The sequence below is a fragment of the Mesoplodon bidens genome (assembly GCF_964165515.1).
Source record: "Mesoplodon bidens genome assembly, chromosome: 10".
In the NCBI taxonomy this organism is placed as follows: Eukaryota; Metazoa; Chordata; class Mammalia; order Artiodactyla; family Ziphiidae; genus Mesoplodon; species Mesoplodon bidens.
In genome coordinates, this window is record NC_138172.1 from 105,276,311 (window position 1) to 105,301,545 (window position 25,235).

Sequence of the window (25,235 nt, forward strand, 5' to 3'; positions counted from 1 at the left end):
AAACATGCCTGTTTTTCAAGCGTTGTTTAAGAAAACAAGGGAGAAGAATGTGTGCTAGAGGCCCCCTGTGGCCCCCAAAGCCCTCAATATTTCTGTGTGTTTCTTACAAAAGTAGTTTGCCAGTCTCTGGTGTAGCCTGAAATGCCTGCCGCACACAGGCCGGTCGCAGCATTCAGTGGTTAGAGCCTGCACCTAGCTTGTGGATGGCCGTGTGCCTGACACTCCTGAGGGACTCCACCTGCACTCATGCCTTTCCTTAGTGCTCACCTAATAAAGGCGTTATATAAATGCTTACACAAATATTATGAATTCTTAAATTGAAATTAGAAAATTCGATGTCCACATTCTGTTAGAGAGTTCAATGAAGCAACTCATTTCTTTGAATCAGGAGGCCGTCTTTCTGTAACTGACTTTTCTTTGAGTAGAACTTTCACATACAGACTTTTTTGTTTCCCAAATATAGATTTATGGTGTCCAACTGCTTCACATATTTAAGTTTTAATACATGAGAAACTGTAGCAAGCTTGTGACTGTGGACTGAGTTGCTCTTTTTTTTTCTTGAGGTTTTCCTGCTTATCAAGGTCACAATTTTTTTTAAATTAATTAATTTATTTTTGGCAGCGTTGGGTCGTTGTTGCAGAGCGCGGGCTTTCTCCTTGTGGCGAGCGGGAGCTACTCTTCGTTGCGGTGCACGGGCTTCTCATCGCGGTGGCTTCTCTTGTTGCAGAGCACAGGCTCTAGGCACGCGGGCTTCAGTAGTTGTGGCGTGAGAGCTCAGTAGTTGTGGCTCGCGGGCTTTAGAGCGCAGGCTCAGTAGTTGTGGCGCAAGGGCTTAGTTGCTCCGCAGCATGTGGGATCTTCCCAGACCAGGGCTCGAACCCGTGTCCCCTGCACTGGCAGGCAGATTCTTAACCACTGTGCCACCAGGAAAGCCCCCAAGTTGCTTATTGAGTTATACTATTTAAAAATGTTTTCAGAGAAAATAAAAAGTCAAGTGACCCAGACCTTGGGTTATTTGCATTAGTTTTCTGGAAAATAGGATTGTCTTTATCAGATCCCAGTGTCTCTGGGTCCTCATGCTGGCTGACAGCCTGAGGGGTCTGCTGTGTGGAGATGGGCGCAGGAAGCCGCTTTGTGGCAGAACAGGGCTGTGAGCCATGCAGCAGCCTGGACCTGTGGAGCGGCAAGGGGCCTGTTAGTAGCAGAGAATGTGGCTGGGGACTTGTTTAGTGCAGACTCTGACTTAGAAGCAGCATTCGAGCAGAAGCTCTCAGGTGTAACCTCTTAACTGCCACCGATAGACCGGGAGCGGTGACCACCTAATAACATGCCACGTGGCCACTGGCTCCCTTCCAGCCAGGACTGTCGGAAACACAGCAGCCTTTGCTCGGGAGCAGTGCGAACAGATGTGCTTGTTTGGAACATAGGCGTCTTTCTAGTTTCGCTTTTTTAATATTTGGGCTTTTTAATCTCCGTTCCTTAAAGATAGGAAAGTTCTTTTCCATTTAACTTAATCAGTTCAAGGTATGTGGAAATGTTTCATGTCATCACATAATCCAAATTTAAAATATTAGATGAATAACTTTCTTTTCATTCCTGAATCAACCAAGACAATTAAAAATACAGTAGTTGGTTTTCCCCCAAAATGTATATTTTTTTCTTCCTATGAATGTGTTTTTTCCAACAGAGAAGCAATATATTTTTAGAGTTTCATGCAAAATTTGAGGTTGTTTTACAAAAAAGTATAAAAAAGGACAAGATTAAGACTAGAAACTAATTAAAAGAAGAAGGCGATGTTCAAAGCTCATTTGACCCAGAATTCCCTAACCAGTGAGTCAAGGGAAACCAACTAAATTGTAATTGATTAAAGAAACGCACATCAATTTTGCATAGACAGACTTTTTTTCCCTGTAAATCTGCCACTCCTGACTGGTGGGTTGAGGCAGAACCTGTCAGTTCCTTCTAAGGAGGAGTTTGAATGTTAGAGGAGAGCTCATGTCCTGGAGTGCTGCTGCCCTGGAGTCCTGCCGGGACGCTGGGGAGTGAGCTGTCCTGCTGCGGAGTGTGTGCTGGAGCATGTCCGGTGAAGGCATAGAATCCTGGCTGTCTCAGCAGCTGTTATTTTGGAAAGAAGTCTTGTATTTGCAACTGAATGCAGTTCCCCACTGACATAGTAGTTCTGTTGTTCCCAGTTTACAGATGTGGAAACAAAGGCTGAGGGGATTTGGGTCACCTGTCCATGCAGTGTGGGCAGGACGTGGTGAAGCTTCTTGTCCTGGGATCACACCACTTGAGCTCAAATTTGGGGTTTGGCTTTGTGACCTTGGTCAACTTATTTAATTTTACTGAGCTGTGGTTTCCCCATCTGTGAAATAGAAATAACATTAGAAGCTCATCATTGGCTTCTTACCAGATATGCATCGTACGTTAGAAACTTATCATGGTGCTCTGCTTATGGTCATGTCTCAGTAATGTTTGCCTTGCTATTTTTATTACTTTTACTGTGTCACAGTTGCATTTGAAATTGTATTTGGAGATTTGTTGTGAAAATTTCCTTAATGAGTCACCTGAGCAAGCCTGATCTGCTGTTTAAAACCTCCTCTCTTCAGTAGGTAAAAGTCTTTAAATATAAATTAACGCTTTCCTAATACTCTTTATCAGAATCACTCAGATGTGCATCAGTATTAGCAAACAACTCCAGTGTAATTCGTACATCCACAAATTGACGTATTGGTAGATGTTACTAGATATTTCTTGAGAACCTCCAGGGAAATAATTACAGACTGAATAGAATATGAATAATATGTATTTTGCCATGTTAAATCCCAAGGCTGAAATTAAATATTTTGAGGTTGATAGATATCAAATAGTAGTATTTCTATTTTGTAGTTGGTGAAGCTGAGAAATAAGAATGACTTTCTTATGGCCAGATATCAAAGATATTAGTTATTTAAGCCTCACTTTTCTTCTTTAATTCAACCGTCTTTACCACTCAGCCTTGGTGATCAGATGACTTAAGTACGTGTATTATGTACTATTTTAATAGCATTAAACTACCATGACTTAATACTGGTGTCTGCTGGTTACTTTGCAGAGTTTGTGCAGAGTTTTTGTGTGTTTGTGCTTCTTTCTAGCAGTGAAAATATGACCATTTTTTATGCTGTTTAAAAATGTCATTTTGACGTAATGTTTTCCCATCCATTAAAATAGCCTGTATTTTAACTAGATCCTTTTTTCTAGCCATCCATCAAAAACTAGAAGCGGATGGAACGGAAAAAGTAGAAGGATCCATGACGCAGAAACTGGAGAATGTTCTGAACAGTAAGTTTTGTCCTACTACCCAAAACTATTTATGGACTTCATAACAAGCTTTGATACAGTTCTTGGACCTGGCTTCACAGACAACGCAGTAAGTTGTATTTTAGTATTTATTTCTAAATAGTAGTGATTTAGTGAACATAAAGGGGAATAAAAACATTGAAAATGAATGTTCTCTTTCTGTTTGCATTTTATTTATGAGAACTCATCATTTGAAAGCAAGCCAGTGTACTTCTTAAAAAGTAAAATTTGCTACCATAAAGGAGGCCAGGATATAAATAGCATCATCAAAGATAGAAAAATGCCGCAGCAGTAACCAAGATTGGCATTGACCAAAACCTGAAAAAGCATCTTCAAGTACGTGCCAGCGTCAATGCAAATAACATCAGCTACTAGAGTGACAGATACCGAGCTGCTGTCTATTTATTTGTGCCTTACCTTTTTCCAAAACAACTTTAAGGCAGCTGCATACTTGAGTGTTTCCAACTCTGAGACATTTTATAAGAATTGTAGGTCAAGAGAAACTGATACATGCAGTTTGAGGCCCTGTCCACCTCCCCTTCTTTTTTCTGACATCTGTACTTCCAGCTACTTATCCTACTGATTTAGAAGAAACTCATCAGATAAATCAATCCCTATTATAATATTAGTGGCCTAAAAGTAAATTATTCTCTTCCACGTACGTAGTAAAAACATTTGACAAGGAGCAGTAACGCCCAGGGGATTCTCCTAGTCTTCAAGTATAAGCATATATAGCATATGATTTCTCCAGGAAGGAGAGTGGTTGAGAATAACTGGAACATTTAAGAACCCCGGCATTGGCTCTTTAGTGATTCTATGAATGCAGGACTGTGATGACAAGTCAGTTTTGCACGTCTAGCTTAATTTAGTCCCATCAGCAAAAGTTTCTGAGCTTTTTTATAAATATCTATTTGTCATTGACCAAAACCTTTTTCAGGTCTTGGTCAATGACAAATCTCTAAACCTGGGGATACCTCTGATAATAAAAGTGTTTCCTAGAAAGAAGCTTTAATTTGATACAGGCTTTCCTTGGTAGTAGAATTTGAGTACTTGGATTTCATCCCCAAATTTATGAGTTTAACAGCACTTTACATTTTTTTGTCTCTGGTTGTTGGTATTATTATCATCATCATCACCATTTTGCCTTGAGATTTTACCTCGTTCCTTGTTCTCATCTGAGAACCAAGTCACCAGCTTTGTTCAAATGGATATATTCTGAATTCAGCCCAAATAAGCATTTACTAAAGCTATTTCTATATTAACATAGGCATTTTAAGGTCTTGGATGGGTATTTTCTGTTTAGGGATGTTATTTTCCCTGGAGAAGTTGCCATCAAACCATGATATCTGTTTAAAAAAAAAGATTATTTCAGTAACTTTTAAAAAGTGGCTTGTGAGAACAGTCTGACTTAGTAAGTATCTCATTGTATCAGTAGAAGAAAATGGATATTTGCTCAGGTTTGGAAAAAATGACGATCTGTTTCATGGGTGAGGCCTGACATAGTATGTTAACGTAATTTTTTTCTTTTCAGTAGTTTAGGTAATTCTCCTTTGGGACTTGTGGTATAAAATTTGTAAGGGAAATGGTTTTACTTCTGTTCCTTTATAAGCACAAACTTTTTCTAGAAATGTGTCCTTTTAACTTTCTACTGAAATTTGCTCTTTTTTGGGTAAAGTCGGCTTAACGTGAATGTCACTTCTTTGAGACTCAGGACTTTCTGGGATAAACATTTCCTGTAGATTATATTCTTCTGTAACAATCCATTTTTCCTAGAAACATTTTTATGTCAGCTGGATGTTGATGTTTGCTATCTTAGGGTAAGTCGTGTTAGTTTAGGTCAGCTTGGCCAACATTTGTAAGACTGGTTGTGTCAAGTGCCCTGCTGGGTCCAGCGTCGAGTATGGAGCTGGGAGGGATGTGGCTGCCGCCCAACAAGCAGGTCCCCTGCCCCGACGGCGTGCCCAGGTCACCGATTCACCGATCTTCGGGAGCTGTACCACTGGGGAACTGAAACAGAAATTATGCAGGAGTGCAAATGTAGTCCGGTTTGCTTAAATTACATATTTTTTCTTTTTTTTGAATTTCTATTTCTCCATTTATTTATTTATTTATTTATTTATTAACATCTTTATTGGAGTATAATTGCTTTACAGTGGTGTGTTAGTTTCTGCTGTATAACAAAGTGAATCAGCTATATGTACACATATATCCCCATATCTCCTCCCTCTTGCATCTCCCTCCCACCCTCCCTATCCCACCCCTCTAGGTGGTCACAAAGCACCGAGCTGATCTCCCTGTGCTATGCAGCTGCTTCCCACTAGCTATCTATTTTACATTTGGTACTGTATATAAGTCCATGCCACTCTCTCACTTCATCCCAGCTTCCCCTTCCCCTTCCCCTTCCCCGTGTCCTCAAGTCCATTCTTTGCGTCTGCTTAGATTATATTAATGCTTTAATCTTGTGTATAATTACATACTAACTTATGTGCGTTTTCCCTGAGTTATTTTAAATGAAAGTTTTTTAAATTTGGGCAACCTTTTTCACTTTTAAGTTTCTAAAGGGTGATGTTGACTAAGAAATTCAGTCCCTTTTGTTCAGAATTTATCAACGTTGAAGCCTTTCATTGAAATTCTTTTTTGTTTTCACTGATACATGTTTCTCATATTTGCCTTGGTATTTAATAATTCCTTCTTGATTTCAAGCCAGTGATGAAGTGATGATTGTTAATTTCTACCAAATTCACATATCTCACTCTGTGTTGTTACCTATTCCGAGAGCATAGAACAGTGCCGTCCAACAGAACTTCTGCCATGATGGAAATGTAGCTCTTGAGCACTTAAAATGGAACTAGTATTGCTGAGGAATTTAATTTTTATTCAATCTTAATAATTTGGCTTTAAGTCGAAGTAGGCCCGTGTGGCTGGTGCGGCTGGGCTAGGCAGGCAGGTGTGGGGAGGGACCGTGCGGTTTAGGTGTGTGTCGCCAGAGCTGGGACAGCTAAACCTCTGTGCCCCTCACTGGCATCAGGGCTTGCTCCCAGAGTCCACAGATGCTCAGCCCCCGCGGTAACCCTGGGAGGCTTGTGCTGTAACCTTCATTTTATTGACGAAAAACTGAGGCTCAGAAGGATTGAACACGTTACCTAAAGTCACATCAGCAGTAAGTGGCAGAGCTGGGATTTGTGTCTATGCATCTGGCTCTGAGCCTGCGCTTTAAACTACAGACTGCCTTGCTGGTTTGGGATGCGTGGGTTTCAGTGACCAGTATTCTTGCCACGTTGCATCAAGTACACACCTGGTTGCTAGCTCTGCGGTCCACTGAACGTTCACCAGTAACATGCCCAGCTGCTCTTCCTGCAGAGTTGGGGGGACTCACTGCAGACGCTTGCCAGGTCCTGCTCAGACAGCAGAGTGTGCCTGTGTGCAGCCTCCTCGTCTCCCAGAGAGAAGCTTGCAGACATTTCACAGACATGGAGACTCAGAAGGGGAAGTTGGCCCACAGAGATGAAAGTGCATCAGAAAAGGGAAAGTAGTGACAGTGTGAGGAGAATTCAAATCCAGCATGACTTGGATTGTAGAAGTGGCTGTGGTGGGGTGTGGACACTGCCACTGGGAGCCCCGAGGAGCTCAGTAAGGGTGGACTTCCTCACCGAAGCCAGGAAGGTGTGACGAGGGGGTAAGGCTGTCCCAGAGGGAGTGAGGCCGACGGAGCGCTCAGAGCTGACCCGTGAAGCTGGAAGTACAGCAGACAGACGTGGAAACGAGCGTGATTGTTTGTCAGAGCACAGAAAAGATGCTTGATACGTGCTGTAAACTTTATGACAAGAAGAGGCGGGCTATCTTGATTATATTTTTTACAATGAAATTAAACACTTGAATTTTCAGTGTTTCTAATGTTTTTTGTTATAGTGTGCTAAATAAAAATTAGTTTTACTGTTTTTTCATTTTCTTACTGATCTATAACCAACAGTAAGCAAGTTTTTAATGTTTCAGCAAAAAATTTTTTTTTTTTTTGTGGTACACGGGCCTCTCACTGTTGTGGCCTCTCCCGTTGCGGAGCACAGGCTCCGGACGCTCAGGCTCAGCGGCCATGGCTCACGGGCCCAGCCGCTCCGCGGCATGTGGGATCCTCCCGGACCGGGGCACGAACCCGTGTGCCCTGCATCGGCAGGCGGACTCTCAACCACTGCGCCACCAGGGAAGCCCAGCAAAAAATTTTTAAGTCACAGAACAAGCGTCGTTTTCGCATTGATTATTAGGATTGCTTGCTCTGCTCGGTTCAGCTGCCCGATCACTGACGTGGTCCTACACGTGGGCCCTGTGCTGTCCCTCCCTCAGGGGACAGAGTCCTGGGCACTGGTTCTGAGGCTGGTTGCTGGTACTTGCCCTGTAAGCGTTTATTGAACACTCTTATTCCTCTTCAGGGACAGGAGGGTGAAACTTGCGCTTTATTTCTGAGAGTTTATAATCCAGTGCAAAGTAGGGCCAGATAGGCAGGGGATTAAATTGTGGTGTGACGGTGCTCTGCTGGTAGGGGTCCCGGAGCCCCACAAGGGGCACCTGATGGAAAAGTGGCTGGAGAGAGGACGGGGGAGGGCTGCGAGCCTCAGGAGAGGAGGGGGACAGGCCAGGCAGGCTGACATTGGCCGGTGGGCACTAAGTGGGCCCAGGTGCATCCCGGGCGGGGCAGGCCGCATGAGGAGGAAGGCGCTGACCTCACGGGAGATGGCTGTGGGCCATTAAGCAGGACCGAGTACCCTGGGGTACAGACGTGAGGGCTGAGGCTGCCAGGTCGAGGGGTCTGCTTGTGACAAGCTCTCTGTGCGGCGTTGTGAAATTTGTCTTTATCCTGAGACTACTGGTGAGCCGTGGGAGGATTTTACATAAGGAAGTCACATGGTGAACTTTTAAAAAAGCGTTCTGCCATCTGTCCAGAGAATGCAGTGGAGGGAGCTGGATAGAGACCAGGAGAGAAACCAGAGTGCGCACTGGTGACCTGAGGGCGGCTGCGGGACCCCGGCGTCAGGCCTGGCTGGGGACAAGTACTAGGTGGCTCAGGTAGTGACCTTGTTCATGTAATGTCGCCCTGTAATGTCAGATAGCTGCCTGTCTGGCCGTTTTCTGGAGTCTGTTAAGAGAAATGAGACACACAGCAGGTTGTTCAGTCTCTGTGTGTCCTGGTTTTGCTATGAATTTAAGTATTCATTGAAAAGTTACCTTAAATTTCATTCAGCTTTATTGTTCCTGGGGTAAATTGTGTCGTGGGTGTGTAGGGGGAACCCTCCTCCCATCCCCACCACCCCCCCCCCAGCTCCCATCAAGCAGAGACGCAGGTTATATACATCACCCGTACCGTCCTCTGTGCTGGGTGCCAGTGCCGTGGAAAGGGGCCAGAGAGAGCTTCGTGTTTACTTTAATAAACATGCTTGAAATGACCAGGCGCCATCAGAAGTACATGACTAGCTTTTGTGGATGACGGGTTCCTGGCACAGTTACAGTGTTTTTCCATCTTTGAGGGCAGGTATGAGTTTGATTGGTCAGTGGGCAGTACTGCAGTGAGTTGTCTTCCCATCTTATTCTCCAGCTCTGTTGAGATATAGTTGACATGGGACATTGTGCAAGTTTAAGGTGTTCAGTGTGATGGTTGGATACCTGTCTGTGATGCCGCGTGTTCACCCCACCCCCCACCCCCCGCCAGCGCTGTCGCCACACGTAATTCCATTTGTTTGTGATGAGAATGTTTGAGGTTTCTTCTTGAAGCCACTTTCAGGCTACAGTACAGCATTGTTAGCTCTGTTTCCGATGCTGTGCATCACATCCTCAGAGCACATCCATCTCCCTGTGGCCCCGGCCTGGCCTGCTTACAAGAGCTCGGCTTTTCAGGCTCCATGTGTAAGTGGAGCCACTCAGGGTCTGTCTTCCTGTGACTGCATGTGGCGTGGAGCCCTCTGGGTCCATCCGCATCTCCTTGTCTCATGCTGAGGAAAATATCACTGCCCTGCCAGCCCAGCTGAGGCCAGTGTCATTGCTGTCAGTGCAGGGGGGCATCCATCCCCGAGACCATGATGCAGTGCCCCTGCGGGGGGAAGGGGACAGCCTTCAGCCTGCACGTGCCCAGGGCTGCTCGTGGGCTGGCGCAGGTGGCCTTCAGGGCAGCCCTGCCTCCGCTCGTGGGGCCAGCGTGTCCTTCTCCTCTCAGCCGCCCTCAGGTGTGGCTGGTGAGCTGCTGCTGCTTTTTTATCTGCTTGCACAAATCTCGGTTTCCCTGCTTTCGTTTCTTTTCTTACTGTCTACAATCATCCAGTTATCAGAGCTATGAACTCCCAAAATTTTATTGTGAATGCAGTAAAGTTTGCAACACAATAATTTATGGACAGAAATTATCTATAAATTAAAATCATAATTTCATGACTTAAAATTTGTACATAAACTAGAATTCTCTATATGTATACATTTCTGTGTAACTAAATTAAATTTTATAGTTTATAATTTCTGCCTATAAGTTTTTCTGTATTAAATATTTATATTTTATTTAATGTTAAGCAGATTTTCTACCTGTGCTTGTTATAATTTTTAGGGGAGTTTGAAATTACTAGTTTGTATTTTTTTATTGCCTTTAAATAAGATTAAAAAAATCTAGTTTTGATATTTTGTACTCCTTCATTGTAGGGAAAGTGCTTGGGGATTGAACATCCGCAGCGCACACATAAGTAATCAACCTTTAAAAATATTCAGTTCCCATTCACGTATCTAATTCATTCATGAAGCCTCAATTCGTGAAGTTTATTTCTAAATGATAAACAAATGCTTAATATTAATTTTCTTCCAAGAAAAATACTTTTAACCTTAATCACATTTCCAATATTCATTTAGTCATCATTATATTATATGGTTTGGTGGCAAGAAGGGAATATTTTTTTTTCTCAGAGTAGAAATTTAGCATTCTACATTAAATAGCGGGTGGTGAAAATAGCTGTCCTGACAAAACAAAGTTTTTATACCAGGCCTTTAAAATTTCAACAGAATTTAAACATTATTTAGATAAAACAATTATGTTACAAAGATGACTTTTAACACACTCAGGCCACCCACAGTGTGGACCAGAGAATGCGGCAGGCCAGCCACCCAGCGAGACTGAGGTTGTTTTTTTCATCTTTGCTTAAAGTATAGTCACTAGACCAGATAATGTAGAAACTTTTTATGAGCAGTGGTCAAACAGCCAAAAAAAGTTTATCCTTTTTCTTCCCTTTCCTTGTGACTAATTAAAAATAATTCACAAGTTGAAAAAGCTTAACTATTTTTGTACACAGTAAATTTTGTTTTAGATAAAGAAACTCTTTCATTACAGTGATTCATAGAGTTTGAGGTCTTTAAGGTAAAAAAAATACATATATATAGAATGTCCAGTTTGTGTATCATTTTAAGAAATATTAAGCTGATTTAAGAAATATTCATTAATAGTGGTGTGTTAAAGTTTGACATTTTAAATTGCTTATATCATTTTTTTGTGCCTGCTACATAAATAGATAATTTTATGTAGAAGTAGGATTAGGTCTAAAAATATTTCTTTTGAACAACTTTTCTGAAAATTTTTTTCCATTTTTTTAATTACTATGGATATGTAAATATTGAATCCAGAGAATTTAACTAGTGTACTTGTGTGTGCACGCATGTATATGTGTGGGTTTTAACCTGTTGTCTGAATTAATGAAACAACCTAAGGGTCCATAATGCTATAAAGCTTAAAAGAAGCTAAAATAAACGTAGATTGACATTAGACAATTTATTTGGGCCCGGTAAGTATGGTTATTCTTAATTGGATACCATTAGTTGGTAAACACACATGAAAACACTTCACAGGCAAAAAGGAAATTGTATTTTAGCAAACCGTAAAAAAAAACTCCAATATAGCTGACTTTTAGAAAAGTCTACTGAGTTTTAATATTAAGTGCAATAGTAGTCTAACATTTTATTTCTTTTGTCCAGTGACACATTTTCTGATTACAATTAGTTTTTATCTAAGTTTCTTTTTTGTCCTTTTAAAATAGGAGCAAGTAACACTGCGGACACATTATTTCAAGAAGTCTTAGGTCGTAAGGACAAGGCAGATTCCACTAGAAATGCACTCAATGTGCTCCAGCGATTTAAGTTTCTTTTCAACCTTCCTCTAAATATTGAAAGGAATATCCAAAAGGTAGAGTGCATATTTATGTACCTATGGTCATAGATGTCATAAATTTTAAAGAGTTGTTAAGATGTTTTTTATCTTAACCAAATGTCTCCATTAAACTTTACTGACAGTCTCCAAAATGTTTCTTTATTTTAAAGGGTGATTATGATGTGGTTATTAATGATTATGAAAAGGCCAAGTCACTTTTTGGGAAAACGGAGGTGCAAGTTTTCAAGAAATGTAAGATTTGTTTATTACTTTTAGATTTTCTACTTTGCTTTTACAGGAAGAATGTGGAATGTAGTCTGCAAAGAATGTTACATTCGTTTTAGTTTTTGTTTATATGGTGCCCTTTCTCAAGTGTAAGACAGTTACTTCAGAAGTAACACGATGGCTTTTCTTACTAAGATGGAGTGAAAACTGTAGGATAGGTTAGTCTTGGACATTCTTTACTGCTTGTTAATCATGTTGCTAGTTAAAGTCTTTTCTTCTGGAAAGAATCAATTATAGATATTTTACAGAAATGGAAATCTACATTTTAATCTTCCCTCTTCAGAAAGACCAATATATTTATGAATTTTAACCCTACTTTAAACTAAACAACTTTTGAAATTATCTCTAAGGCTAGAGTTACAGAAAATAAGAAAAGCCTAAAATGCCTTATGGTCATGCCTTATTAACTGGGAGAAATATCACAGGGCTTGATTAAATTTGTAAATAATTTTATTTTTATTGTGGTAAATTTACATGCAGTGATATACACAGGCTTACATGTTGCAGCTCAGTGAGTTTGACAAATACACACGCCCATGGAACCCACACCCTGGAGAGAGCGTTTTCATCACTCCGGAAATTTCCCTCTTGCCTCTTCTCAGTCGCCCCTCTACCCCAAGGCAGCCACTGTTCTGCTTTCCGTAATTGGATTTTAAATTTTCATTCTGTTAAGTCGTGTAATTCTTTCCTTTTTAAACAGATTATGCTGAAGTAGAAACACGGATTGAAGCTTTAAGAGAATTACTTCTGGATAAGTTGCTTGAGACACCATCGACCTTACATGACCAAAAACGTTATATAAGGTAAACCTTCTGCAAGAATTTTGACAAATCACACGTGTCTGGATAGTGCTGCATACATCATGTAACTCTTAAAGCTGATTTGGGGGAAATTGGGAGATTGATGAAATGGTAAAAGGGAAGACAAGTAGCAGAAATTTAGGGATACCTAGTGTAGAACACCAAAATTCTTTTGTGTACTCAAAAATTTGGTAGCACTCACTCTTTAAAGGCAAGAAAATCCTGCCGGTTTGGAGAAAGGAAAAGTAGCCTCATTGCACCTCTCCTCCCGTCCACAGCATCTTCCCCAGCCCGGGGTTGTGGGGGGCTCCCTGTGGGCCCCTGCAGGTGGGGACTCCCTGACTGGCTTAGAGGGTGGCACCGTCCCACAGGCGGGAGAGTCTCTGGTGCCCCGAGAGTGGCCAGGGCTCAGCAGCAGAGAAAATTCTGAAAACTTTCAGTCTTGAAAAGGAAGTGGGAGGGCTTATGTGAAAAAGACAGCAGTAACAGCAAAAGCCGTGGACACCACAGCATAGAGGGAACCATGTTGCCCGAGAGGGAGGGGCTTCAGCACGCGCAGGGGCGTGGGAACTGCTGACGGCCCCCCCCAACCCCCCGAAACAAGCCGGCGCAGCTGTGTCTGAGCCTCACTGAGCCTCACAGCCTCCATGCGGCGTCTGCATCACACCTGGCGCGCAGGTGAGGACCTGGGACTCAGAGCGGTCGCTGCTCAGCGCGCACCGCCACAGGCCTCCCTGTCTGTCTGGCTTCACAGCCTGTCTTTGCTTTTCTCTAAGTGCCCCCAGAGGAAAGAACGCATTTGGGAGATTTTTCTGGCCCGTAGAATCATAGACATCTAATGCTGCAAATAAACTGCACGTTAGTTATCCAACCGTTTTTTGGTTGTTTTTTTTTAACATGTAAAGTAACAGAGTTCCAGGAAGGTTAATCTCTCATGTAGGAAACATAGCTGGTTAGCATCTGGCCTGTGTTCTGCTGTGTTGCTTCACTAATCGGACTTTGTGTCTATTTACCTGTTTACACTTATTCTTTTTCATTTGCTGATAGTCATACGTTAAACCTTACTGAGTGCAGGATTTCTTTGTGTAGCAAATTACCATTTATGTAGATTACTCATGTACAGTTCCTGTGACTGGTTAACCTACTGGATACCCTTTAAAAGATGGTGGGTGTTAAAAAAGATCCTTTTAAATGGCCTATTTAATGTTTTATTCCCTGTCATTTTAAAGGGAAAAGAACAAGAATGTCACTGAGAATGTCAAGTCATTTACTTATTTTTTAATCATTATTTTATTTTTGATACTTTGAGAAGATACTGAGCAATTTTATCATCCTTCTTAAATTACGGGTTTCATTATTAATGAATAGGAAAAACAATATCACAACCAGCCCAAATATCTGTTGGACTTTGTAATCTATGGCGTGCAGTCCTTTGAGCACCGAGTGGGGGTGAGACTCTCGACTTTATCATCAGCAAAACCCCATCTCTTAGCTCCCACGTAACCAAGTTGCACAGGGAATGAGCGAGTCAGGTTACCCCTGTGTTGTCGTGCTGTTTTTCACTGCTGTATCTACCTAAAGACATCCTGATGCTTTTCACTCTCCTTACTCTGGTGAGGCTAGTAGCTCAAGTAAGAAGCAAAGTAGCACATACTTCTTCCATGCCAGTGTGATTCTATCCTTGGTAATTGTTAAAAATCATGTTCGAGTATGGCTAAAGACTTTAATTCTTAAATTTTAAAATTTTGAGCCTATGCTCATCATAATTAACATTCCTTACCTTCTGCCCTCTAAAAAAGTTTTTTAGAAAGTGTGCTCGGATAACCCGTATTTCAAATAAATAGCAATAACCTGTATCATATGCTAAGCCAAGATCTTTGAAATGAAACTACATACTAAAAGAAAAGAAGAAGCTCATTGGATTAAGTCATTTAACCAAGGAAAAGCCTAGCACAAGTTGTGCTTTTGAACTGAGACACTGCTGAGTTTCTGCGACAACAAATTTATCTTTCTTTATAAAACTTTTTTATGTAATACCCATTAGCAAGATGATAGAAAGAGGATTATTATTAAATTTTGGGAGGACCTAGTCAGCATACTGAAAAGACATAATCTGAGAAGATGCTGAGCAGAAAGGCATGTTGATCTTGCTGTGCTGCTCGAGAGCGAGCCCTGTGATGGCCCCTCTGTGTGCTGCTGGTGGTGTGCACAGAGGGAGGGAAGCCGCCCTCCGACGGGGACGGTGCTGTATTTACTGCTGCTGCCGATCTGGGGTTGCTGTTGAGTGCCAGCGTCAGGAGGAGGTGCAGCAGGAGTCTCGGGGCAAAACAGACCTGTCTGAGGACACCTCCGGCAGACAGTCCCTCCCCGGCAGGAAGGGTGGAAGCGCACGTTTTGGGGAAAGAAATGGCACAATGTACTATTGGTCATATTTACATTCCAGAGGATAGAAGAGGAAAGCCTGTGTGAGGGGAAGACTCAGCTTGGGTTTTGAAGGCTTTGCTGGACGTCACCTGTTAGATCCTCCCGGGGACGCTGTTAATTGATTTGCCAGACTCTCAGCACAGGCAGCCCCCTGGCCCCTATAAATAGAGGGTCATGGCTCGGGTAGGAGAGGAGCCCGCACAGGACACCCCGCTGTCCTCGGAAACCATTCTTCCCCGTTAGCCCGTGGAGGTCAGGGGAGGTGGGTCGTTCCTGAATGTGATGTCAGGTTTCTTCTCAGTGTTTTATTTGTCACTAACTTGTTTCTCCTCTAATTAGCTGCTAATTGAGAAGACTGAGTAAGGAAATACTCAGTGTTGCAGAAGCTGGGGAGAGAAGCCCAGGTGTGTCCCTGCGTGTTTAGAGGTCACAGCTTGTCACCATTAATTAAAATTTATTCTTGAACAAAACTTTTAACCCCAAGACAACAGACAGCTTAGGGTTTAAGAGTTATTTTAAGACAATAAGTCCAGCTTTTGAGGTTGATTTAATTGGATTTAACTTGTTATATTTATATATTTCATGAGGACCGAGTTTTGAATAATATTTGGCAGAAAGTTTTCAGCTGAACTCTATTTCAGTTGTCTATCTGGGTTTGGAATTTTTACAGAGAAAGAAGACTTTAAATATTTTAAGAACTATTTTAAAACTAAGAAAAATGTCCATCTATACTGTATTTTCTAGAGAAATATCTTCTCATGAATTAGAGTTTAGACTTAGAAGTCAGTGCTTGCTATCACCAAATCTCTTTGTGTAATAGTGTTGCAGTTGCCCTGTTTGGATCCTCCAGAAAAAAGGGTCACACTGCCACCTGGTGGCCGTATTTCAGACCAGAAAGGAATGAAGAAATACTCATGCTGAGGCTTCTGCTGGCTCCCACCTGTTTCCTGTGTGACAGAGAACTAAGTAGAAACACTGTGAACAAAATGTAACCGTAAAGATACGCTCTCACTGGGCATTATAGGGACATTGCAAGTTGTCTTTGTTTCCTTGGTTGTATTTTTATAAAGTCCTAACTTCTTAAAATGTAGGTTTATTGTTTGTTAATTGCATGAAAAGAAATCTGAATATATTTCATTTAGAACTGAATATTAAAGACTAGTATTGACGAATGCTTTACTAATTGACAAAATTTTAGGTTTTCTTAAAAGTGATGACTTTAAGGTATGCTAGCTTTCCTCTTGTCCTCATTATGGCTGTGCAGCAGAAGCTGACTGGGTCAACCTTGGCCTTGTTGTTTCAGGTACCTGTCTGACCTCCACGCGCCAGGCGACCCTGCGTGGCAGTGCATCGGAGCCCAGCACCGATGGATCCTCCAGCTCATGCACAGCTGCCAGGAGGGCTGCGTGCGGGACCTCAAAGGCAAGGCCCTTTCTCCCTGCGTGCGTCCTCCCCCTCGTCACTCGACACACTCTGGGAACGCTCTTGATTGAGGGATGAGTCGTTCTCTTTGTAACTATACCTGCCCCCAACCCCGGTTAGCATCCTCCCTGGGCGAGTAAGAGAGCAGGGGAGGGAGAAAGGCCTCTCAGCATGCCTGTCTCATGGTTGACTGGCAATGTTGACAGAGGTTTGGCTTACGGAACAGTTACCTCTTGTGGAAGTGACACGATGTTGTAGAAATGATAGTAGTCTTGATCAGCAGGAACAGTACACTCACTATTCCATCAAGTGCATGTTGAGCCCTGCTGCGCACCAGGCACCATGTCAAGTCCAGGTGCACGGACGCAGTCCCAGCCCTCATGGAGCTCAACTAACCAAGTACCCGGTTGTGACTGGTAGATGGCGGGTTTGGGGACGTGTCTCAGACAGGGCTCTGTGTTAGCAGAGAACCTAGAGGATGAGGAGTGCCTGCCGGGCCGCCTGAAGCACAGGCCCTGAGGAGAGCAGAGGAAGAGTCACAGCTGGTTCACAGCCATCACAGTGGCAGGACTTGAGGCTGGGTGAGGAGGCCCCGGGCCTGGATGGACTTTGTCCAGGGGTTTGAAGCCTGGGAAAGACCTGATGAGACGGGGACAGTGGAGCCGGTTAGGAGGCTGCTGTGGTGATTCAGGCATCTCGCCGGCATGGGGGCCGTGGGTGTGGAGGAGGTGGGGATTCAAGAGCTGTCCGGAACCTGGGATCGACAGGACCTGGTGATGGAAGGAGGAGGGGTAGCAGGGGCTCGGTGATGCCCAGAGGTCTGACCTTGGCAGCTGGTTAGGATGGGGCGCCGTGGGGTTGGGGCAAGGAGGAGGAGACGGTCTTCCCTTTTCTTTGGACCAGTTGGTGTGCGGCTGTCTGACGAACAAGCGGAGGCGTCCAGTACGTAAGTGAATTTAAAGAGCGAGAGGTTTGGATGTGGTCTGCACGTAGGTGGTCCCTGGGAGTTGACATTCACCCAAGAAGGAGAAAAAGGAAGAAAATGTAGGAATGTAGGACAGAGTCCTAGGGAGTGCTCTTTACAGCTCTGGTGGAGGAGAAACCTGCAGGGTGGCCAGGGAGCCGGGAGGGAAAGGAGGGTCAGCAAGGGTTTTAAGGTGAAGAGTCCGATAAAGGGGTGTCCTTTAGATTTTGTGCTGAGGTTGTTGATGACCTTGGCCAATGCAGTTTCAGTGGCCTGAGACACCAAATAGATTATATAAATAAGGCGCAGTGATGCTTACAAGGTTTCCGGACGAGAAAGTGAAGCAACATGAGGGCAGTCCTGGCACAGAAGGAGGTGCCACAGAGAGGCCATGATTATTTATTTATAGTATAGTTTTGTCGTGAATTGGGTGGCTTGGGGTTGAGTATTTTCCAGCTGTGAGTCTGTTCTTTTCTATTCTTGATGTTTAGGAAAACCCAAATATCTCTTTACTGATGCCATATCTAAATATGTCATTAATTGTTTTATAGTTTTAGCAGGTGAAAATGACATCAAACAACATACACAGTCTGAGGTCGTTGGGGGGTATTTAGAGGTCCTCAGGTTCTCGTGTACTGAGTCTGCTCTGTTGGGCAGGACTCGCGACGTGGCTGCCCGTCACAACCCCCTGGGTTTTTATAAAGATTGTCACTTCCCAGCCTCCTCCCCATTCCTGACCATTATATGAGACTCTCTAGCAGTGGAGTCCACGCAGCAGTATTTTTTAAAGCTCCCAGGAGACTGTGGTGCAGCCGGGGTTGGTAATCAGTGTGGTGGATGTGCTCTCGGGACTGAAGAGCCGTGATGAGCAGGACCCACGTGGTCTCTGGCCTCTTGGAGCTTGTAGTCTAGTGAGAGAGACCTATGTCTTTCAACAAATCCCATGTTGTTTATTACATAAGTGCACTTGTGGAAGGTATTGCGAGGTGGGGAGTGCAGAACTCTGCCTCAGCCTCGTTCGCGGGAGGCCCAAGGACGTTTCCTAGAGGAGGTGGTGGCGTTGCTGTTGTTTCCTAGAGGAGGTGTTGTTTTCCTAGAGGAGGTGTTGTTGACACTGGACCTAAATGAGGGATGTGAGTTTTCCAGGGAAAGAGCCACGGAGAAGTCGTCCAGAGACCCAGTAGGTGCTCAGTAAGTGCCACCCTTCCCCTCTCCAGTGAAGAGGCTGGTGAATACAGTGATACAAACAGGATCACGGTCTGACAAACGTTTTCCCTACTCAGGCTTATAAGAAACAATCCAACTGTATGATTTAGTTATGAAAATATTTGAATTTCTGGAAAGCATGTGTCATTTATGAAGACAGCATATAGACTGTTTGAAATTGGAGAAGTGCCAGGAAAATTCATATACCTTATTGTCGCACCCATACCTGAAAGATCTGATAACCGATATTCCATCACTAAAGGTCTGAATCTTTCTTGAAGATAAATAGAGACACACCCTTACCTAATGGATTCCTGCCCTGTCATCTTGGTGTTATGTATTGCTATATGTATTTATCCAAAACTGCTGAAAATGAGCATTTCTGGGGGGAAAAAAAAAAGACACTAGCTTCTGTGTAACTGGAGACCTGCCTTTTTATTCACTCTGACCAAGCCTGTTGTAGAAGTTGCCGCTCACTTATGAAGTACTTGGAGGAATGTGCATTACATGGATCCTTTTGTTAGTGATGAGGTTTACCTGAAATTATTTTCATAAGTTGGTCCTTAAAATTAGGAAGTGAAACATAACAGTTTCCGACTCTTTGAACTTACTCCACAGATTTCGTGACAACACAATGTAAATTTCCTAAATTCATTAGTCAGATGTTTATAGGTTAGGATTTAATCATCCTTGACATTCAGAGGAACATCCTGAGCCGTGCCCACCTGTTGTCAGCAAACACGACTAATATGAACAGTATAGACAGTCGTAACAGGCAAGTGCCTTTTAATTGGAAAGTTGGTGTGTTCTTTTGAGCTCACCATCAGAAGGCGTTCTTATTATTTTATTTTGGAGAATTCCAGACATACTTAAGAGCACCGAGGGGGATACCACAACCTCTTGTGTGCCTGCCCAGTTTTGACAGTCATCCCCTCACAGCCAGTCTCGTTTTATCTACACCGCCTCCCTCACCCTGAATTATTTTTGAAGCAGGTCACATCATTTCATCCATAATTATTTCAGTATGTAATTTTCAAAGGTAAAGATGCTTTGTGAAAACTGTAACTAAAATACTATTATCATTACCTGAAATGTGGTTTCTTAATATCAAGTATTCAGTTAATTGTCAAATTCAAAAGCAGTTTAATACCTCCAGTATCTTTTTAAGTACACGAATACTATGTACTTAATGAGGCTTTTTAATCGATAGCCAGTGCAAAGGCATATGATATGAGAAGTGACACAGATGGAGACAGAACTTGTGTTTCCTAGAAGAATTAGCCGTTAGTGACATAGCGTCCACTTTGGCCACTTGGCACCTAGATGCCTTCCTGGTGGTTGTCATCAGAGTGTGTATATGTCACTGGACACGTTAGCTCTCTACTGTGCACCTGCCTACCTGTATACAGGTAATGTAATTATATAGCATAGGTATGTGCATGTGTGGGTATGTTTATGTAAGATATTGGCCTTAATTATAAGTTTACTGGGAATAAGTACAATTTTTCTTTCATGTAATCTACACCTGATTGTTCCCGGTAGACTCCTAATTGATATTTATGAGCGTCCTAGTTAGGTGTAATAGAAATGAAGTCAGTATGAGGGCAAGTCTCCTAAATATCATTTGGACTTTCTGTTGGCCATCCTCTCGTAATCACAACATTTGGGTCTGGAAGAAACCTGGGAAGTTGTCTGGTTTGGTACATGACTTGGATCTGTTTTGCACGTGAGGAAGCTGCCTCAGAGAAGCCAGGTGACAGGCAGCCCAGCTTCTCCGTGTCCTGCACGGTGGTTCCACAGACCTCTCTGTGTTCTGTGGTTAAAGCTAATATTTCATCAAGTGTGTTTCTGAACATGGTGAACCGATGGCACGATGATGGCAGTGCCTTTTTGTGAAGCTGCATTGCTTTCATTCAGGTCTTCTCCAGAACCTATTTTCAAAATGAAAGCTTGTTGCATTCTAAATCTAAAGAATGAATTGTAAGTTCTTCTATTTGTAACACCTGTACTTGGACTTTTAACACCAGAGAAATGCTTGTAACTGATGGATTAACCCAGTCTTGTGAGGTGAAATACAATTAAAAAAAAGATAGACTGTAAATATTTCAGACAGGAAAAGACTTCTTTATGTCTTTGGAAGTAAAGCATGAGTTTAAGAAACCTAATTAACATACAAGTTTTTTTTTTTTTAAGTCTTTACATGGTGCTTTGGGTTAAACTGTTCATTGTATTTAGTCTTGTGGTCTTCAAGAAACGTTCATGTGCCAGGATGGTGACAGATTTTCAGAGACAGCAGTCCTGCATGAAGAAGCCACATTGGTCCAGGTTACCTTCTTCCGTATACAAAGCATTCACTGGTCAGCAGAGGCAGGTCATAGGGTTGGTATTTGTACAAACACTGCATTAGAGCCTTCTCTGGATTCCAATTTTTATAATAGTAACGCATACAAACCTGGTAGATGGTGCCCCTAGATGGTGCACACCAGGACACAGACAGGAGATGACCATTACGCCTCAACACACCCTGCCAGGTATCCGGGAAGTCCTCACTCCTCTTCCATGGCCTGCCTCAGTAGCCCAAATGTGATCTTCCGGTTTTTCTAAGGGGAGACAGATACGAGGAAAAAAAACAAGAATAAAGATCAACATTAAAAAAAAATTCATCTTGAAAGCATAAACACCTATGGAAGGGTCTGTTTTCTTCCAGCCTGAGCTAGTCAACTGTAGAGCTTCTCTTCCAAAACTTTTACTTCCTTATAAGAAGCGTCATTTGTCACTTAAAATTTCAGTGAAATAGGGCCAAAATTAGACTAAATCTTCAGGTTTCCTGTCAGGAAAAACCTTTGGTTTAACCCCCTACGGACATTCTCAAACAGGATTTTTAAAGGTAGCCTTCAAAGGTGTGTTTTTTCCTTTGTTCTGAAAATGAGTTTAACTCTAAACTCTTTTAAAATATATGCTGACTACATGTGGTGACTCCAGGGAGAAGCATCTAGAGCAGTTATTTCCGCTTTCTGCTGTCTGCACCGATAGGGCTTCCCAGAGAACGTATTAGAGCAGATGCAAGTGGCGCGTTTAGAATGGAAGCCATAGATTCTTTCAGACAGTCACACAGCAGAAGGGAATACATTTCCATGTGGCTCAGGTTCTCTTTGAAAACTTAGAGATACGTCACACCTGAAAGGTTTATTCTGAACCATCACAGTACGGATCTATTATAGAGGAAAAATGTTAAGAAAAGAGGCTAATTATCTACTCTTAATTATTTCAAACAGAGCAGATTATTAATGACTTGCTGAAAGAAAAATGTTTGTTTATCCAGTGGTCTTCCAATATAAAAAGGCTATATTTTCAATTCAAGCTCATCAAATACATGCATAAAGTACATTTTAAATTTTTGTACAGTTTCATGAATTTAGTATAACTAAACTATATTTTTTCTTGATATTTAAAAAATACAGATGTGACCTTTATGTAGATAATCAGTGGGGTTAATAAGTATAATTCTAGTATTTCCACAATTTGACATCAGGTAGCTCCTGGGCACCAGATTAGGTTGCAAGCCTCCATTAGGAAATTGGCAGCAGATTCTTCAGATCTTCTATGTAAGTACAAAAATGTTTCTATGTTTAAAAAGACAGTAAACGTTTATACATATATTTTAATATCTAATAAAATTATAATTTTTTATTTTAAAGTTGTTATTATGAGGTTGTACATTAGGAAGTTTCTTTTATGAAGTTTATTTTTTGGAGATTTAAAAAGTAGTTTCTCTCCTGAATGTTTATTATACCAATGTGAACCCAGAATGACAGACGTTGATTTAAAAAGAAGAAAAGGCACAGCTCCTGCAAGTACAGGTAGGCGACACTGGTTTGGTCTCCACCTTCCCGTCCCCGTGACTGAGTCCTCCCGATGTGAATTGTGCTTTACCTGCTCACTGTTGCTTCAGTTGGCTTTAGAAGAGGCGGTGCTTCTAAATACTTGTAGTGGGATTTTATTCACTTACTTTGAGTTTCGTAAGCTGTAAAGGATATACAGAAGAAGGTAGATTCAGGAGAGAGGAATAGAAGAAAAGTACCAGTTTATGACTGTAATAGCAAAAATCTCTCCAGCAAAGTGGTGGTCTGGCTTTCCTTTCCCTTTTGTCCTTTTTCTCAGAAAGAGAAGAAACCTAGGTGATACTCAGTGTGCCATGAATTAGGTTCACAGTGCACCCTGTTAGAAATGGTCGCTGTTGTTTGTAAACAGTATAAGTTTACATAAGCAGTTTTAATTACCTGACAGCTTAGCAGGATTTTACGTGATTGTAAATTTGTTTTTTAATCGAATTTGAAAAGACAAATTTAGCTTCCAAATTAAAATGAGGACTAGCAATTAATACTAGTAATTTAAACCGTTTTTTTAAAGTCAGTAAACTAGCACTTGAGCATTTGATTTATGGTTGGAATAGCACAGCGTTCATTCGCAGGTCCTGTCAGTGCTTCCCCAGCTGTTGGATGTGGTCGGAGGAGTGAGACTTGCCTCGTTTTGTGCTCGGTTCTGGTCACCTGGTGGCAGTGTCTGTCTGTGTCAGGTCAGACAGGGCAGCAAGGCTTCTGTCAGGAGGACCTCTGCACGTGACACCCCAGCGCTGGGTCTTTTCTGCTTGGCTCACTGTCTGTCTGGGGGGAGACACACCTCCAGCCTTAACAGAAAACGGCTTTGGCAGTAAATGCCCCGCACACCTTGAATAGCTAGCATTGCCTGGTAACTTTAGAATATTCAGGGGCACAGGTATTTTATGTCTCCTCTTGTCCTTTTCGTAATAATTCTGTTGCTTATACAGTCTAAGTAGGTGTTCTCTACTTAAATCTGTGTATAACTGCAGAAAAGGGTCGTACTTACATAAAAGCATAAATAATTTGGTTTTGGCTATTCACCTAACCAGCTTGTTACGATGTATGGTTCTTGCTTATACAGCCGATGTTAGTTGAGAAGTGCTTCTTCAAGGTTCACACCTGTAGTCTTGCTTTTAAAATACGTCTCTTCCTTTCAGCTTTTGTTCCGAACGATGTTGGAATACAGTTCAGAACTTGGCCCACAGCCCTAAGAAGTGGAGTGAGGTTATGCGGCCTGTTAAATACACCTTCCTTGGTTTAATTTGGATTAAACGAGCCCCTTGAAATTGAGGAAGTGCCCTGTAGGAACTTTAAATGTATGTATAGAAGCATCAGATCAAAAAGAACATTCTTATCTGTGGACACAGTCTCATTCCTGGAGGTTGGTAGCTGCCTTGCTGCACCCACCCCATCCCAGGCACTGACCTTTGTGTGTGCTGTGCTTGACAGGAGTCCAGCCGGCCTGTGTCTGCGGAGGCTCCTGGCCCGAGCACGGTCAACAAGCGGCAGGGGGTGGTCGGGCTGCTGCTCAGGACAGGGGCCTGCTGTGCACAGGAAAGTGTGTTTGGAGGTGTTTCGGGCTGAGGAAATGGGCCGCCTGGAGAGCTGGCTGGAGACCAGGGCTCCCCACACCCCGTGGGCTGGGAGAAAGCTGGGCAGGAGGCCGGGGGCCGAGTACACATGGCTGATGTATCACCTGGCCCATATCTGCAGGCCTTCCCCTCCGCAGAAAAGCCTCTCCTGCCCTTTGTGTCTCAGGGAGTCTGGTAAACACATACTGACCACTGCATTTAAAAGAAGAGAGGGCTTCCCTGGTGGCGCAGTGGTTGAGAGTCCGCCTGCCGATGCAGGGGACGCGGGTTTGTGCCCCGGTCTGGGAAGATCCCACATGCCGCGGAGCGGCTGGATCCGTGAGCCGTGGCCGCTGAGCCTGCGCGTCCGGAGCCTGTGCTCCGCAACGGGAGAGGCCACAACAGTGAGAGGCCCGTGTACCATAAATAAATGAATGAATGAATGAATGAATGAATGAATGAATAAATAAATAAACAAATAAATAAAATAAAATAAAATAAAATAAAATAAAAAAGAAGGGAGAGTGCACCCAGCTAGCTGGAGTTGAAAGGATTTGGCTGATGTGTGATATGGTATCCTTGGTATAATAAGCATTTCTTACAAATCTTCCTAAAGCCATTATCGGTTTTTTGTCGGACTCAGAGTTTTAAGGTAAACCCTTAAGTTTTTGAGCTTTGCAGAAAATCTTGCCATATCTCTTAAGTTCGCATAAAGCTGAAGACTTTTTTTCTGGTAAAAATCTCATAGTTGGAAAAAAATAGCAAATCTTTCAACTCGTTGATAGCAAATTGTGAAAGATAAATAGTTCTTCTTTTAGAAAAGTAATACACTTTCAACTTGATTTCTGTACTGCCACTTTTACTCTTTTGGTGAAGCAGCTAGGATTGTTAGTGTTCTGAAGAAAATTACTTCTGCATCTTCTGAAAACACATTTTCTGTTTTTCTCTTATTAAAGGTAAATTTCTGTTTTGTTTATATAGTATTCCAAAGGTGATTTTTCTAATTTTTTATTTATTTGTAATCTGTTAAATTTCTCCTGCATACTCACAATTAGAAAAATAGTTCCCTTTGAGAATGCTGGTAGCATGTTTTAGAAGCTTTATTTAAACCAGAGAAACAGAATGTTGACTCGAGTGTGTCAACGAAAATAAACGATCTGTAATGGGAAAATAATTTTATTTGAT

The 25,235-nt window shown here is 42.4% G+C and overlaps 1 protein-coding gene across 5 annotated transcripts in view; it reads left to right on the forward strand.

Moving 5' to 3' along the window:
- Positions 1 to 25,235, forward strand: part of EXOC2 (exocyst complex component 2) — a 155,895-nt gene that overhangs the window by 54,257 nt on the left and 76,403 nt on the right. For all 5 annotated transcript variants that reach the window (XM_081247054.1, XM_081247053.1, XM_081247056.1 and 2 more), the window contains exons 7-11: positions 3,241 to 3,321; positions 11,388 to 11,533; positions 11,668 to 11,749; positions 12,483 to 12,585; positions 16,310 to 16,428. In XM_081247054.1, the coding sequence (XP_081103180.1) occupies positions 3,241 to 3,321; positions 11,388 to 11,533; positions 11,668 to 11,749; positions 12,483 to 12,585; positions 16,310 to 16,428 (531 nt within the window). The remainder of the gene's footprint in view (positions 1 to 3,240; positions 3,322 to 11,387; positions 11,534 to 11,667; positions 11,750 to 12,482; positions 12,586 to 16,309; positions 16,429 to 25,235) is intronic.